The 15,193-nt window shown below is 41.7% G+C and overlaps 1 protein-coding gene and 1 long non-coding RNA gene across 4 annotated transcripts in view; one reads left to right on the forward strand and one right to left on the reverse strand.

The window, feature by feature from the left end:
• Positions 1-6,003, forward strand: part of SLC66A1 (solute carrier family 66 member 1) — a 506,383-nt gene extending 500,380 nt beyond the window's left edge. For both annotated transcript variants that reach the window (XM_044061786.1, XM_044061785.1), the window contains one exon: positions 285-6,003. In XM_044061786.1, the coding sequence (XP_043917721.1) occupies positions 285-368 (84 nt within the window). In that variant the 3' untranslated portion in view covers positions 369-6,003. The remainder of the gene's footprint in view (positions 1-284) is intronic.
• The window catches only part of LOC122793609, a 372,997-nt gene that overhangs the window by 325,980 nt on the left and 31,824 nt on the right, over positions 1-15,193 (reverse strand). The window lies entirely within an intron of this gene.

Raw genomic sequence — 15,193 nt, forward strand, 5'->3', positions numbered from 1 at the left:
CGTGTGTGTACGTGTGTGTGCGTTTATAAAATGTAATAATAATGACATGTATAATATGTATGTGTATAGTTAATACAGATCATTTTTCATAATTGCTGTGCAGTGTACTCAAAGCTTCAAGTTTAAACATCAATATGAACGTTGGTTTTAAAAATTCAGAGCAAGTAACCACATATTCTGGTTTTCAAAGGCATTACATACTTTTGTGGTAAAATTAAACTATAACACCGTTGCTCATCCATTGTTTTCTGCTTGTAATGTTTTCCTTGACTAGACACCTGCAGATATCATTTCAGTTTTTCATTTACAGAAAACGAAAAACTGTCTATGTTGAAGAGCAGGTCCCAATACTTAGTGGGTCCCTATAAGAGTGACTACAGTTTGCACAGTGCTAAATATGAAACTGTCTACCTCTTCCAGCTTGAATTTGTGCTATCACATTTATTTTTCCACATATAATTGGCCAGTAGTACATTTAAACTGCTGAAATAGTAACTGAAAACACTAAACTACCCAGTGGAATTACAGAAAAGAAAAAGGTGCATATTTGAGATCGTGTACATTAGTCGTAGTAATCTGGTTGACTTTTTTACCAGTAGTTTTAAATATTTATAGAGACCTTTTATTGCATTCCCAGTATTTGAGACCTCACAAGTGCTGTGTAAAATAATCCAAAGTGGTAAATGCACATCTACCATGCAACAGAACCATACATTTTGCTGGACAAATAGAGGCAACATTGTGAGTGTGTCCGAGGCATTTGTGCAACTTGAACACAACCTAACATGGTATTTCAACATTCAAATGAAGCCTGCAAGTGTGTAACAAAGTAAAAAGAATCAGACATTACTGGGCATAGTAATGCTATGGCCAGATTTTGAAAGTGGCTGCCTTTAACAGACTCATGTCAACAAAACATATGCTTGACCAAAACGAGGCATTCCAGTTTCCTTAAGCTCATTTTAGGGTGTGTGTGTGTGTGTGTGTGTGTGTGTGTGTGTGTGTGTGTGTGTGTGTGTGTGTGTGTGTGTGTGTGTTGTCATTCTATAAAGCCTATATATGAGCACAGATTCATACTTTCAGTAAGAACAATGTTTCCTTAAATTCAGGCAGTCCCAGATATGAATTGTGTACCATCGGTAGTAAGAAATAATACCATGTTTTATAGTGGCACAGTGAGCTGCTACAGAAATAATGGGCTTGTTTCAAGCAAGAGAGTTAGTCAGAGGCTTAGATGGGATGTTTATTTTTTTTTATTACACTTTGTTGACCAGGTTAGTCCCACTAGGCCAGTGGCCTCTTTTCATACTAGACCTGAAATTTAAACTGACTATGGAAAAATTGGCTAGGGTGCTGGGAAACTTCCCCTACTCTTTTTAATAAATGCTGCAAGATCTATTACATCTATATAAGCTACCACCAACTAAGGCATATGAGATCTTGGTTTAACATCTCAACCAAAAAAAGGCATGCTCAAGCCCCCCCCGTGCTGCATTACAGTGTCAGTAATGGAAAATTAGTCCTCATACCTGGTTTGGCATACCAGATTACAGGCCCTTATTGTGCTGTTTGCATTTTCAAGGATTTACAGTGTGTTTCAGGTATACATAGAGGTATGCAGACAGCAAACGATAGTTCTGTGCTGAAATCATATCACATTACTCTTCATATCCTTATTGTAGGTTTCTGTTTGATGTATATCAGCTTGCTGGATTGCCATTAGATGTCTTAATGCCTCAGTAAAAATGAAAAACGCAGATGTTGTCTTTGTGTAACAGTAAAGACATGTTAATTACTAAAGTTTAGTAAACCTCCACTTATTGTCTTTTCCTGGTAGCATCTCTTTTAGAGAGGGCACGCTGTCTCTCTCATAGAATCATAGGAGGTTACTAGGCTATTGGCCCTAAGGCCATTACAAGCCTAGCCAAGAGTTCAGCCTATGTTCTGACAGGTCAGCACCCAACGCCCCTGTCCAGCAGGGACACAGGTGGAATCCCAGGGGTGTATTTTCTGTTCTCCATCCAGTTATCCAGGTTGAGCTTAAAAAGGGTTAATGAGGTACACTGCTTGACATAGAGAGGAAGTCTATTCACAGAAGGGGGAGTCTCTGGGACACAATCTGGGCATCAGTTTCTGGGAAACTGTATTCCTTCATGCACTCCTATTTGTAACTTCTTTGTCACTAAAGCCCAAAGGAGCCAAGCTAAGCTAAATGCTTCAGGATAGCAACCATAGCTCAGGATGAAGTAAAAGTAAGAGATGAAAAACATGTGAATGATCATTAACTTTGCTCCATCCCATTTCCTTTCCATTGCACTGGCAGCTTTCTACTGATATATAACTATAGATGCACATGTCAGTATCTTAAGAGCATCTGAGGATGGTGGAAACAATGTGAAGGATCTTTAGCTGTGTATCCTTACTCAGGAGTTGTGCTCCCTTCCACTTTCTTTACACTACATTAGCAATTTGTACTTGTGTATGATTGCAGATGCATGTATTAGTATCTAAAACCATCTGAAGATGTTTACTCTTATTTTCTGCTGTTTATGCAGTAATATATAAACAATGAAGCACCTGAACTCTTCACCACCTGAAGAAATAGAGTAAAAGAACATTGTCACTTAGATGGTTGTACATACTATCCCTGCACTATTTCTAAGTAATATCCAGCTGTTATTGATCCTGTGACCCTTGCACAGTGCACAGTAGTAGTGCAAGGCTGACATATTAGCCAGTTCTGGTTCACGGTTGGTGGCTTTCGCTTACTTTGTGAGAGACCCCTAGTGGCTGCATTGTTTGTGGCACTATTGAAGCACAGGCCTCCTGCACATATATTGCCTCAGTGAAGCTGCATTAGCTGAGGAAGTCTGCATGCCGAGGCATGCTTTGTGCTGCAGGTAACATGCTTAAGTGAGACACTGCTGGTCAGAGAATCTGTAAGATAAAGACAGGCTACTCCAGCAGACCTGGGACTGGCCTGCTTCCTGCCACCTGACTTTCAACATACTGTTGATGAATAGGCTGGTTAGACACCCTTGTCTGGAAAAAATCTTTTTTAGGAGTCTTATCTAGGCTGGAGATGCTTAGCATTTTCTCTGAATGAACTAGTGAAACAACTGAGTTAAAGGTATTGGAGTCACTGGGCAGGTCTAGGGGATGTAGGGGTTAGGAAGGGGGAATAACAAATTATATATTTTATTAAGTCAAATATAAATACATTTTATTAATATTTTTGGGCAGTAAGTATTGCAGCATCTTTTCCACCTGTATATTCCTATGTTGTTTCCTTTTACTTCATCAGAAATTGTCAACATAGTTCATAATCATTACGTTAGAAATGTGGCAGGTATAGTTTCAGAAGACACAGATTCTTGGGTTTTCTGACAGCAATTTTCATCTTGCAGTACATTTTGTACTAGCAATACTCCCTTTGCATTCAACAGCCATCAGCTAGTGACTGTGTAGTCTTCACATCATAATGAGATTTCTTTAGGAGATCTCATAGGTTGCTTTCTACGTGTACCCAGCTTTAATACATCTTGTAGCATATGGAGAGCTCTCATTATGTTCTGAAGTCAACAGAGCTACATATGTTATGCACTTCTCTAATGTCAGATCAGTACATAACAAACTTTGGTATGCACCTTTTAGAGCTGTTGTGCTGTAGTCTCATGATAGAGTGTATTCAGCAACCAACACAGAACAACACTTGAAAAATATAATGCACTTTGCTCTGCCACGCAAAACCATAAAAATGTGGAATATCCAACAATTTTTAAAGCTGTTGGTCCATCAGAAGTCCTTTAGCTTCTGGTTACCCTCTGTATGCAGTGCAAAGTGTTTTACAGTTTTAAAAGCTGTAAAACACTTTGCACTCCCATACTTTTTTCTCCAGAACTCATAGCACATCAGGACACGTAAAGCACCATGTAGTGCAGATAATGATCATGTTTCTCCAATCATACTCCACCTGTTGTATGTTCTTGAAATGGATGTCAAGATTTTTTCACTAGTGAAGTGAAGTTCTCAACATCCTTTCTGGAACACGGAGTTTATGATAAGAGACATAATTGTAATCTTGATTGTAATCTTCTGTATTAAAAATTGAATAAGTTGCTTTATATAGTTTACAGAAATACTTGGGGAAACCGATTTTCCATTCCTGCACTGTCAGAGCATTGAGCAGTGCTGTCAGTGTTGACCAACTCAGAAATGGACTATTGAACCCTTTAGCACTACTAAGTCTAGACAAAACAAACCTTGGATATAATACTGTCTTCTCCCTGTACTTCCTTAGCTGAAATGAAAGGCAGCCTGTTTTGGATGCATTTGTATGACACATGGATTGATTGATCTCTGCACCCCCAGCAGTGGACATGTTCTGTGTTAATTTGCTGTCAAGTGTTTGAGTGTCAGTGAGCCCTTTAACTACTTGGAAGTATAACAAAAAGTTGTCGAAATCTCTTCAGCATCATACCATTTTTAAATTGCCCTCCACCTTCGCATCATTGCATCACTCCATACCTTCCCCCTTTTTTGTATCACCCAAGCTCTTTTAACATGGGCCCCCTAAGACTACTAAATATTGTTTGGTAAATACCCTGCATCATGTCTTTGATACAAATCTACTATTTCATTGTGTTCTCCATGGATGTCCACTTCTAACCTTCCTTTATATTTATCCACGTGCCCTGAACTATTTTCCAGATCACACATGACATGTCTGGTTCTATACTTCTCTCTAGAGATAAAATAAACTTTTTGCTGTATATCAAGTTAGGAAAAGATGTTCTCTTACCTTATCTATAATGTCTGCCTTAGGTAGTAATTCCTGAATCCACCCAAGACCCTACATGGGTTAATCTGCCCAGTTTTTAACTAAGAGTTACCCTACAATAACATGATCCCCATCAGTTACTCCCTCAGTGTAGCAGTTTCTCTGATATTAACTTCATGAAGCCAACATATCCCCTGAAAATATAGCTCACTCCCCAGCATGAGAAATCCCTGTTGTCAGCCCAGCTATCGTCATTCATGCATTCTGACATCAGTAGTGGATTAACCACAGCACTCAGTAGCTGCACTAAGCTATTCACCTCTAATTTGTAATTTAAAATTCAGAATATACTCGCTTTTCAGCACATTGACAAACACTAAAGACTTTCTGGATTTTGTACCTTTCCATAAAACATTCCGTATAGCTAAACATATCAATGAAACTCAACCAAAGAGAGGTGCTGCAAGGTGGTGGTAACCTAAGTAACTAAAATGAGCCAATCATAATTTTGGTTGTTATAACCTTCCCTTCCAATCGTTTCAGTGAGCTTACATCAGAGTTTCTCTCACTGTGGACAACATAACCTCATCCAACCAAATGTGTAGACGGTAGCGACGCCACATTGGTGATACCTCTTTGGGTGATGGAATTCCATCCTGTAAGTGGAATCTCGGCCAGTTTCGCTTGAATCACCAGTAGATAAGACAACTCTCTAAGTACATTAAAACACATAACCCCTGGAGCATCCTGCATACATTTGTGAAGAACATTTCACAGTCATTGCTAAAAAGGTTTGTCAATGATTTCTGTCTATACCCTCACAGAATAACTTATCCAAACTTCTGTCTAAGCATTGCAGTCCCAGTTATGTCAACAATTTGGCAACAGCATAGAAGATTAGGCTATGAGAAGCTAAGGGGGTGCTTCCTGAAGTCCAGAGTTTTAGTCCCTCATCCTCCATTTGTCTATTGAGTGATTCTAACCTCGGAGTCAAATGACATTTTAATTTCTGATAAAAGCATTGTTTGTTTTAGTTCATCATTTTATTCCATATAGTCCCTGTCTCAACAATTGCTGCAGTTTGTCTCTTTGTTGGGCTAATTTTATCAGCTCAGATAGTTATTCTGACAGTGATTCATTAAGGTGCTGGGTATGAAACTGAAGTGTATGTCTGTCAAGTATCTCACAAGGTTTGGATTAAAATGATTCTTTATCAAGTTAAACAATTGCATGCCTGTCTTTTTTTACTCGGGTTAGTAGAGGTTAGATGGCACTTTGTTAAACTGTAGGAAGCATTTGGCACATTTATAGAGAAGTGCATGTTCACAGCAAATGCAGTCAAACTAGCTGGCATTGTCATTTTTTCATTTCCTTTTCCTCACTGATGAAAGTACCAGATTCCTTAAAATTTGATATCTCATCACTAGTACAACTGAAGGTTCTGTATATTGAACACAATGTTCAGACAGTTTATATGCCATGAGAGAAAGAGCTCAGAACCAGCTTGGGCTGGAAAAATAATCAAATGTACTTCACAGTGGAGTGTTTGCGTAGTGTACATTAGCTAGGCTGAACTTTCGGGGAACAAGATAACTAAACTTATTTCTATAAGAAGTTGACTGAAACCTGCTTATAATTTGTGAGGTTTTTAGCTGTCACAAACACCACCTGTGCCAGTCAGATCAAAGCCACTAGACAACTCTGCAATTCTTGCAATGATCTTGGCAATGATTGTGTAAGCAGTACTTACAAATAAAAGTGTTCTATAACTTTCAGCCTCTATTGGATCCTTTACCTTTTTATTGGATTTACAATTCATTCTCTGCAAAGTGTCATGCTAGCGTTGAGTTTTTTCTCATCTAGTGGCTGGCAGAATTGTTCAACAGCATATGGTTTGTCTTCACTTTGCACCCTTCATCATATGGGGCTTTCTTCTTCGGAAAGGTCATCACTGCTGCTTTAATGTCCACCTTAGTATAGGCTTCTCTAAGAACCTCTTAAAAATCATGCTGTGGTAACTTCCTCAGAAAAAAAGTCCAGCTTTTTCTCACTGTCAGAACCAAATACTCCAACTTTTATAACCTGTCATGAAAATATCTAAATACTTGTAGTATTCCCAGCACATCCCTCTGAACTAAACCCCTAAAATGTCTTGCTTGGCGTGCTACTTTCTATACATTTGATTTTTGTTTATCCCTGCTGATAAATATCTGTAGTGCCTGCAAATGCCCATTCACGTGCTACTTTCTATACATTTGATTTTTGTTTATCCCTGCTGATAAATATCTGTAGTACCTGCATATGCCCATTCACCATTTTAGTATGCTCCCTTATTCCTTCATATGTTTTCCTGTCCCTGGAGTGGCTGTTGAATGTTGAAGTTCTACTGTGAAGTCCCCAGCCCAAGCTGTTTTCATTGTCTCCCTTCTCCCTGGTAGCCATATATTTACTTATTTCATTTAGTGCTTTACACTCACACTGATTTGCTTTTTAACAGTATACAAGATGAGCAAGTCCTCTAAGTACTGAAAAATACACTGCCAGTCATCTCCCTCTTCTCACCCCTTACTCTGTAGTTTGCCCCAAATTTTGCTTTATTGCAGGTATGGCACACCTTTCACTTGTATTCCAAGGTTAGTTTAGCAACCTCTAGTGACATAAACTTAGTATCTTACCAATAAATAATATCCATCTACTTTGCAGCTAATCTCTTTTTGCTGTTATATATGGAGACTTTTTATGACACCAGTTGTCCGACTCCCGGTTAGTTGGATCTGATTCCGTGAGTCAGTGCTTCATCACTGTACTGCTTTTCACAAGATGCGTTGACTTTGGAGGTGATTATATTTAAGTGGGGGTGATGGCTGGTTTTCTCTTCATAGAGGTGTTGTGGGGAAAGCATCTGAAGGAAAAAACATGGAAAGTGCTGGTTTTTATATCTACAGAACCCGTCTAATCCATGCCATGCTGTTTGTAATCAAAATCTGGCCTTTACAAACGCAACTCACACCCATCAGGTTCTGCAGTTATAATGGCAAGAGCAAGAGTAACAACAGCCTTACTCAGGGCAAAATGTTTTGTCCTAGTTGGGCTATTAGGATGGCAAAAGGAGGAAAGTAAGCAGTACTTTTGAATGCTATCTTTCTAAGTGAATTAACAAAACAGCCCGAAGGAGAGAGATGGTCAAAACAGTATAATATTCTGGGGACACATAGTGCATTGTGGGAAGAAGAATGTTTTGACAAAATGCAAAATAACACCATTGTGACCACCCTTTTAAGTAATATTTGAACTTAAGTTAAAACAAAATAGTAGCTATGTATAATGCTGGGGGTGTGGAGGGGGCATTAGTGTTGCATAAAACATTAACTTAAAGAAATAATGTTTTAAGTATAGCTGAGATCCTTGGCCATGCAAGACATCATTCTGTTTTCTGCTCCCCCATAATTCCTAATGTTACTACATTGATTATTTATTAGACAGATTCCCTTTGTGTTGAGATAAGGGTCCACCAATGAATGGAAACTACTCATATGAGTTAAATGACAGCCTTTTCAAGAAGTCCCAGCAGCATCCAAACACCTCTACCAGTATCAAGTGGAGAATATTGAACAACCTTTTTTTTGTCCAGTTTGGCCATGCTGAATGTTGCACTGATCACTTCATATTAATACTTTATATGGAACCTAACAGCAGAAGTTGGAAGTAGACCAAAACTGACTTTATCTGAGGTGAGGTTGTGCTGTGCAATGTGTTATGTGATTCTAATGTGACAAAATTATGTTGTACATGGTATTTGCCAAAGGCAGACCATATAATGCAAAATGCTGTATAAAGAGAAACAGGATGCTTACATAGGACAGACAAATCAAACAGCTACTGTCTTGTTGGCCTAGAAGGAAACCAGTTAACTTTGTATGTGATTGTCCGTCTGCAAGATTATATGTTTATTCACACTGTCTGTTCATTCTTGTAAACAAATTCTTAGGCAAAATAAGGGACAATAGCCTTTTTCCATTATACTGAATGAAAAAAATGAGATGCTAAAAAAAATAAAAACAATAAACTGCTAGCAGTTGTACACAGATTTGCAGGTAGTAAGTAGTGTTACGGTACTATGTCATACTTGACAGTGTGAATTTGCTACAAGAAATAAAAGCAAAGTATCACAAGTGGATATGTTTACAAACAGCTTGGGAACTAAGGGTGCCTGTAGTCACTGGAACTGTAGATGAGTGACATGTTCTCACTTTTAATAGAGAATATACACAGCTGTCGGTAAGTACTACAAATCACTACCCCAGCACCAGAGAGGTGTGATATAAGGCAGTCTTCTCACTGAGCTGATGTTACCCAAAGGTTCCCACAGGGCAGTTCTACAGAATTACCAACTTTTGTAGAATCTAGACTCATCCACACAAAGCACTCAAAGCCAGTGGATGTTCTTCGTGTTTCACTGTTGCAGTCATCACATTTGGGTTATCTGCCTGTAGGTAACCCTCAGCCGGCCTGAATACCAGAGTCTTGGATTCCTGCATTGGATGCTGTCTCTTCTTCCATGACGTCAGGTCATCAGGGGTATAAAACATGCAGCCGACATCATTACATTAGTCTCTCTTGCCATGCAGTGCCCAAAGCAGAAGCAGTTCGCAAGTGCCGGTCGGCCAACTCCTGAAATTTTCATTTTCGAGTTTCAGAACCGAGGTCTTCAAAAAAGATAAGTACCCCATTGGGGATCTTTTTTCTTGCTCCAACCAATGTCAGTAAAAGTTAACAATTGTCTTACGTGTGGAAAGCAAATACCTCAAAGATTTTCATTCGTACTGCATCCCTTGCTTAGGCCCTGACCATGACGTCCCTCGCTGTCGGTTTTGTGCCTTGTTCAACCTTTGAACTATTCATCATCAGGCTATCTTTTCAGCAAATTATTTTGATACTCGGTATCAGTACTCCAAAATGGCTTCGTTAAGCCATCCGACTACCGATCTTCTGAAAAAATGTAAAGATAAAGACAGAGACAGACCACATAGGTCCAAAACTGCAGATGACACTTCCGTTAAGCTAGTCGCCAGTCTGCCAGTACTCAGTGAGGCACTTTCATAGCCCCTGATACCCGCTACCTCAGATTCGCAGGCTTCTACTGAGACCCATTTGGAGTCCAGTATGCTGGGAGATGCTTCTTCGACTATGGAACCTGCGGATGTCTCTACCTTGGATGGGTCCAGAGCCATTGTGCAGGCACCGGCTTCTGAGGGTGTATTCAGGCCTACAGACTTGCATTTTAAACCAATGCCATCTTCTTCATCCAGGCCTAAAACCCAATCCATGCCTAGAAAACCAATGTCCAAACCGCATGCTCAGGCCCATCTGCCTAAAAAACAAATGCTTAGAATGGCCGAAGACCTTATTACATTAATTAGGGGAAGCCAGCCTTCCCCCTCTAAAAGACCTAGAACTGAATTTCCTTCTGATTTGTATGATCAGGAATCTGATATTCCTGTTCCTTCTGATGACCAGGATTTGCCCTTATTTACCTATGAGGATTCTGATGCAGAGGATTCCATTCCCTCTGCTTTCCCTCCAGAAGATTTTTCTTTTGGTGAAACCTTGCACACCCTTAGGGAGCATTTCCACTGGGAAAGCCAAGATTACCCTGACTCCAAAAAGAGGCTTAGGGAATTCTTACTCCTTCCTCAACACAGGCCTTTAGCTATCCCTCCTGTTCTGGACATTGTAGATGATGCTTTCTTGGAATCTAGCCTTTCCCCAGACACTTTACCTCCAGCTCCCAGAAAACCTGACAGGTATTACAGAGTACCTGACTCTCACAAGTTCCTGTTCAAGAATCCTACTGCGGATCCAGAGACCATTTCCCAAGGACCAAAAGGCATTAAGGCTACTGCTGCCAAAATCCTACCCCTTCTGATAGAGATTCTAGAGCCTTGGTTGGATGGGGTAAGAAGGTATACACTTCTGTTACTTTGGCCATTAGGGCTTTAAATTGCCAGTTTCATATGTTAAAGTACCAGCAGCATATTATGGGACTACTTAAACAGAAAATGATGTTGATTCCTGACTGTGCTGAACACAAAGAATTACAGGATTTAATGCATTCTGCAGAACAAGTTGGTAAACATACTTTGCAATGTGGTTTTGACTGTTTAGAAGCATCTTGCAGGGCTGCTGTCACTGGGTCTGTACTTAGAAGGCATGCTTGGCTTAAGGAGCAAAACTTGCCAGATCATGTTAAAGCTAAATTACTGGATGCTCCCTTAAATCAAGACTGCCTGTTTGGCAACAAAGTAGAAGAAGTCCTCAAAAGGATGGAGGAAAAAGCTAAATCTATGCAAACTGTTAAAGATTTCCTACAAGTACAGCCTCCCAGATTTAGTAGGCATTGGCCTTCAAAGAATTGGTCCTTTCCAGTCTCTTCCAGGCCTTCCCAGTTCAAACCCAGGAACAGCAGACCACCCAGGTTACAGTTTCAGGCTGCGCACAGGCCTAAGCAGTGGGGGGCTCCCACTTCCAAAGCAGAGAGTAGTAAGCCCTCCCCCTATGGGAAAATGGCACAATGACTTACCCTTAGCCCTTCCAAGCCCTGCTCAGCTGCCTGCTCCCTTAGGAGGAAAACTTGTCCTGCATGCAAAAAACTGGGAACTCATTACCCAGGACAAATGGGGTTTAAATATAGTTTCCCAAGGATACAGATTCTACTTCCACACCCTACCAACCCCAAATGGCTGGCCAGACCTAACCCCAAATCAGTGGGCGGAGGCCCAACAGCAGGTTCTCTCTCTTCTAAGTATCAGGGCTATTCAACCTGTCCCAGCAGAACAAAGGGGACAAGTGTTTTATTCAAGACTTTTCCTGGTACCCAGAAAAGACAGCTCCTGGCGTCCTATCCTGGACCTCTCTATTCTAAACACCTTCCTGGTAATCCCAAAATTCAAAATGCTAACACTTCAACGGCTGCTTCCTATGCTAGGCAAAGATGCCTGGTTGACAACCTTAGACTTAAAGGAAGCTTACCTGCACATTCCAATAAGGGAATCTTGCAGGAAATACCTAGGATTCAGGGCAGGCTCCATGCATCAGTTCTCTGCACTTCCCTTTGGGTTATCTACTGTGCCCAGGGTATTCACAAAGTGTTTAGCTCCAGCCATTGCATTTTGCAGGCAGAGAAATATTCAAATACACCCATACTTGGATGATTGTCTGATTCAGGCAGAAAGCCAGGACTTGCTATTAAAACATCTGACATTCATAAAGAAACTTCTAACTTCACTGGGGCACACCATAAACGAAAACAAATCTCACCTAGTATCCTGCCAACAGATTGTATTCCTGGGAGCAAGCTTGAACACAACTTCCCAGATGGCTTTCCTCACTCCAGAAAAACAAGTTTATTTGTCAACCTACTTCAAACTTTTGGCCACTAAGACCCAGCTATCTGCAAGGAAAATACTGCAAGCCCTGGGGTTCATGGCCTCTTGCATTCTACTAATTCCATATGCAAGACTGCATATGAGGAAACTACAATGGTATCTAAAAAGCCTGTGGAGTCAACATTCTCAGGACCTGGAATCAATGATTTCTATCATTCTTTGTATAAAGACAGAGTTCCTTTGATGGGCAGAGGCCTGCTACCACAACAAGGGGCTCCCCTTCACTCTACCCCCTGCCGCCCAAACCCTAACAACAGATGCATCAGACTATGCATGGGGGGCTCACTTGGCAGGGCAGTGCATTCAGGGCAAATGGAACCCGAGCCAGATGCACCTGCATATCAACCAAAAAGAAATAGCTGTACAGAATTCCCTGACAGCCTTCAAAGACCGCATCCTTCCAGGACAGTTATTGATAAAGACAGACAACACCACATTTATGTGGTACATAACCAAGCAGGGGGGATCCCACTCATACCCTCTCTGCAGACTAGCCATGGCTCTGTGGAACACAGCCTTGAGCTACCAAGTGCACCTACAAGCTCGATTCCTGCCAGGCAAGCTAAATTCACTGGCAGATGACCTAAGCAGAAATCTCATGGACCCACACAAATGGAAACTGGAACCCAAAATATTCAACTTCTTGAGGAACAAATGGGGGACTCCAGAGGTGGACCTGTTTGCCTCCCCTCAGAACTACCAGTTGGACAAATTCTACACAAGGACTTCCCACAGTCAAGCTTGGAAAGTGAATGCCCAGTTCTTTTCATGGGAAAGCCTCTCGGTTTATGTCTTTCCCCTTCTGCCTTTCCTCTCGAAGGTTCTGCTAAAGATCAGACAGGACAAGCCAAGGACCCCGTCTTGTGCAGTATGACACTGCTGGAACCATGGCACCTGCCTTCAGACCCCTTCCCTGCTGTCCCAGCAGGCAGGCCAGATTCTGCACCCTCAGCTTCAAACCCTGAACCATGCAGCCTGGCTAATTCCTTGAGCTCTCCAATAGCATCCCTCAGTAAGCAGGTGCTAGATGTCATTCTGGAGGCAAGGAGGCCTAGTACTAGAAAATCCTATGCTGAAAAGTGGAAAAGATACTGTTCCTGGAGCCAGACTCAGGGGATGGGCACAACGGTGCCCAGCTTAACTCATATTATTCAGTACTTAGCAGAAATGCTCCACAAGGGCCTATCCTTCTTGTCAATTAAAATTCATGCCTCTGCCATTTCAGCACATTATAATACTGATCCTCCCCTCTTCTCTCACCCCCTGCTAAAGCAATTCCTCAGAGGGGCCAAAAACTTAAGACCCCCCCAGGAGAGCCCCTACTCCAGCCTGGGACCTTAACTTTGTATTGGAAAAGCTCACTCTCCCTCCATTTGAGCCAGCTGCAAATGCTTCTAGCCATCACTTCAGCAAGAAGAGTGTATGAATTACAGGCCCTCGTGGCAATGGAACCCTTCATTATCTTCCATGCAGACAGGGTTTCCCTCAGGACCAATCCTTCCTTTATGCCCAAGGTGGTGTCTAGTGTGGCCCTAATTCAGTCCATTCATTTGCCTACCTTTTTCCCTAATCCACAAAACAAAGGAGAATTAATTCTGTACTCTTTGGACATGCACAGACAACTTAGATTTTATTTGGACAGGACTAAGCCTCTCAGAAAATCTGAACAGCTGCTAGTTGGCTTTGCTGCAGGGGCAGAGGGGAAGGCCATTTCAAAGCAAACCATTTCTAAATGAATAGCCCATTGCATTCATTTCTGCTACAAGCACCATGGAAAACCTACCCCACAGGGGATAAGATCACATTCCACCAGAGCTGCATCTACCTCTGCAACCTTTCTCAGAGGAGTCCCTACCAGGGACATCCTAGAAGCTGCTACCTGGAGCTCTGTACATACCTTCACCAAGCATTACCACCTGCCTATTTTTTCTAAATCCAGAGCTGGTTTTGCCACTGCAGTCTTGCAGGGCTTAATAGCTGGCCCTAATGCTCTCTAACTTCCTCCTCCCTGTCTTAGCTTTGGGAATCAACCCAAATGTGATGACTGCAACAGTGAAACCCGAAGAACATAGTACAGTTGTGTACACTTACCATAAATGTAGATGGTCATGTGTATTCACTGTTGCAGTCCTGGTTACCCTCCCTCCAGCCCCCCTGACTTCTCTTGGCTCTACCTTTCCTTCTTGTTTAGTGTATTTAAGTTTTCTGGTGTATTTGCTTATTGATGGAGGTGTACCATAACATATAATTGCTTCCCATTGTGGGGGCACCTGACATCTGGGGCAAGAAAAACTAATATAATGGTGTCGGCTGCATGTTTTTTTCCCCCTGACGACCTGACGTCATGGAAGAAGAGACAGCATCCTATGCAGGAATCCAAGACTCTGGTATTCAGGCCGGCTGAGGGCTACCTGCAGGCAGATAACCCAAATGTGATGACTGCAACAGTGAATTTACTTGAACATCTACATTTATGGTAAGTGTACTCAACTGTACTTTCTGTTTACATTAGTTTTACTCTAATAACACACACTGAGGGGATGGACATTTGCATAATTGAGGGAAGTAACATGATTTCTTCTTCTTCTTCTTTCGGCTTTTCCCGGTTAGGGGTCACCACAGTGGATCACCTGTCTGCTCATGATTGGCAGTGGAGTTTTTACAGTGTTGAGTTGCCAGCCCGATGCCCAACCTTCCACAGAAGGCACACACATGCACACACTCACACCTAGGGCCAATTTTAGAGTATCCAATCCACCTACAGCATGTCTTTGGGATGTGGGAGGATACCGGAGCACCCAGAGGAAACCCGCGCGACCACAGGGAGGACATGCAGACTCTGCACAGAAGGCACCCCAGTCGAGGATCGAACCGGAGAACCTCTTGCTGTGAGGCAGCAACGCTAACCGCTGCACCACTGCGGCCGCCCTCGGGAAGTAACATGACTAAGAAATGTTAACACTGTGGC

The sequence above is a fragment of the Protopterus annectens genome, chromosome 2.part0 (assembly GCF_019279795.1).
Source record: "Protopterus annectens isolate FY-2018-M chromosome 2.part0, PAN1.0, whole genome shotgun sequence".
Lineage (NCBI taxonomy): Eukaryota > Metazoa > Chordata > Ceratodontiformes > Protopteridae > Protopterus > Protopterus annectens.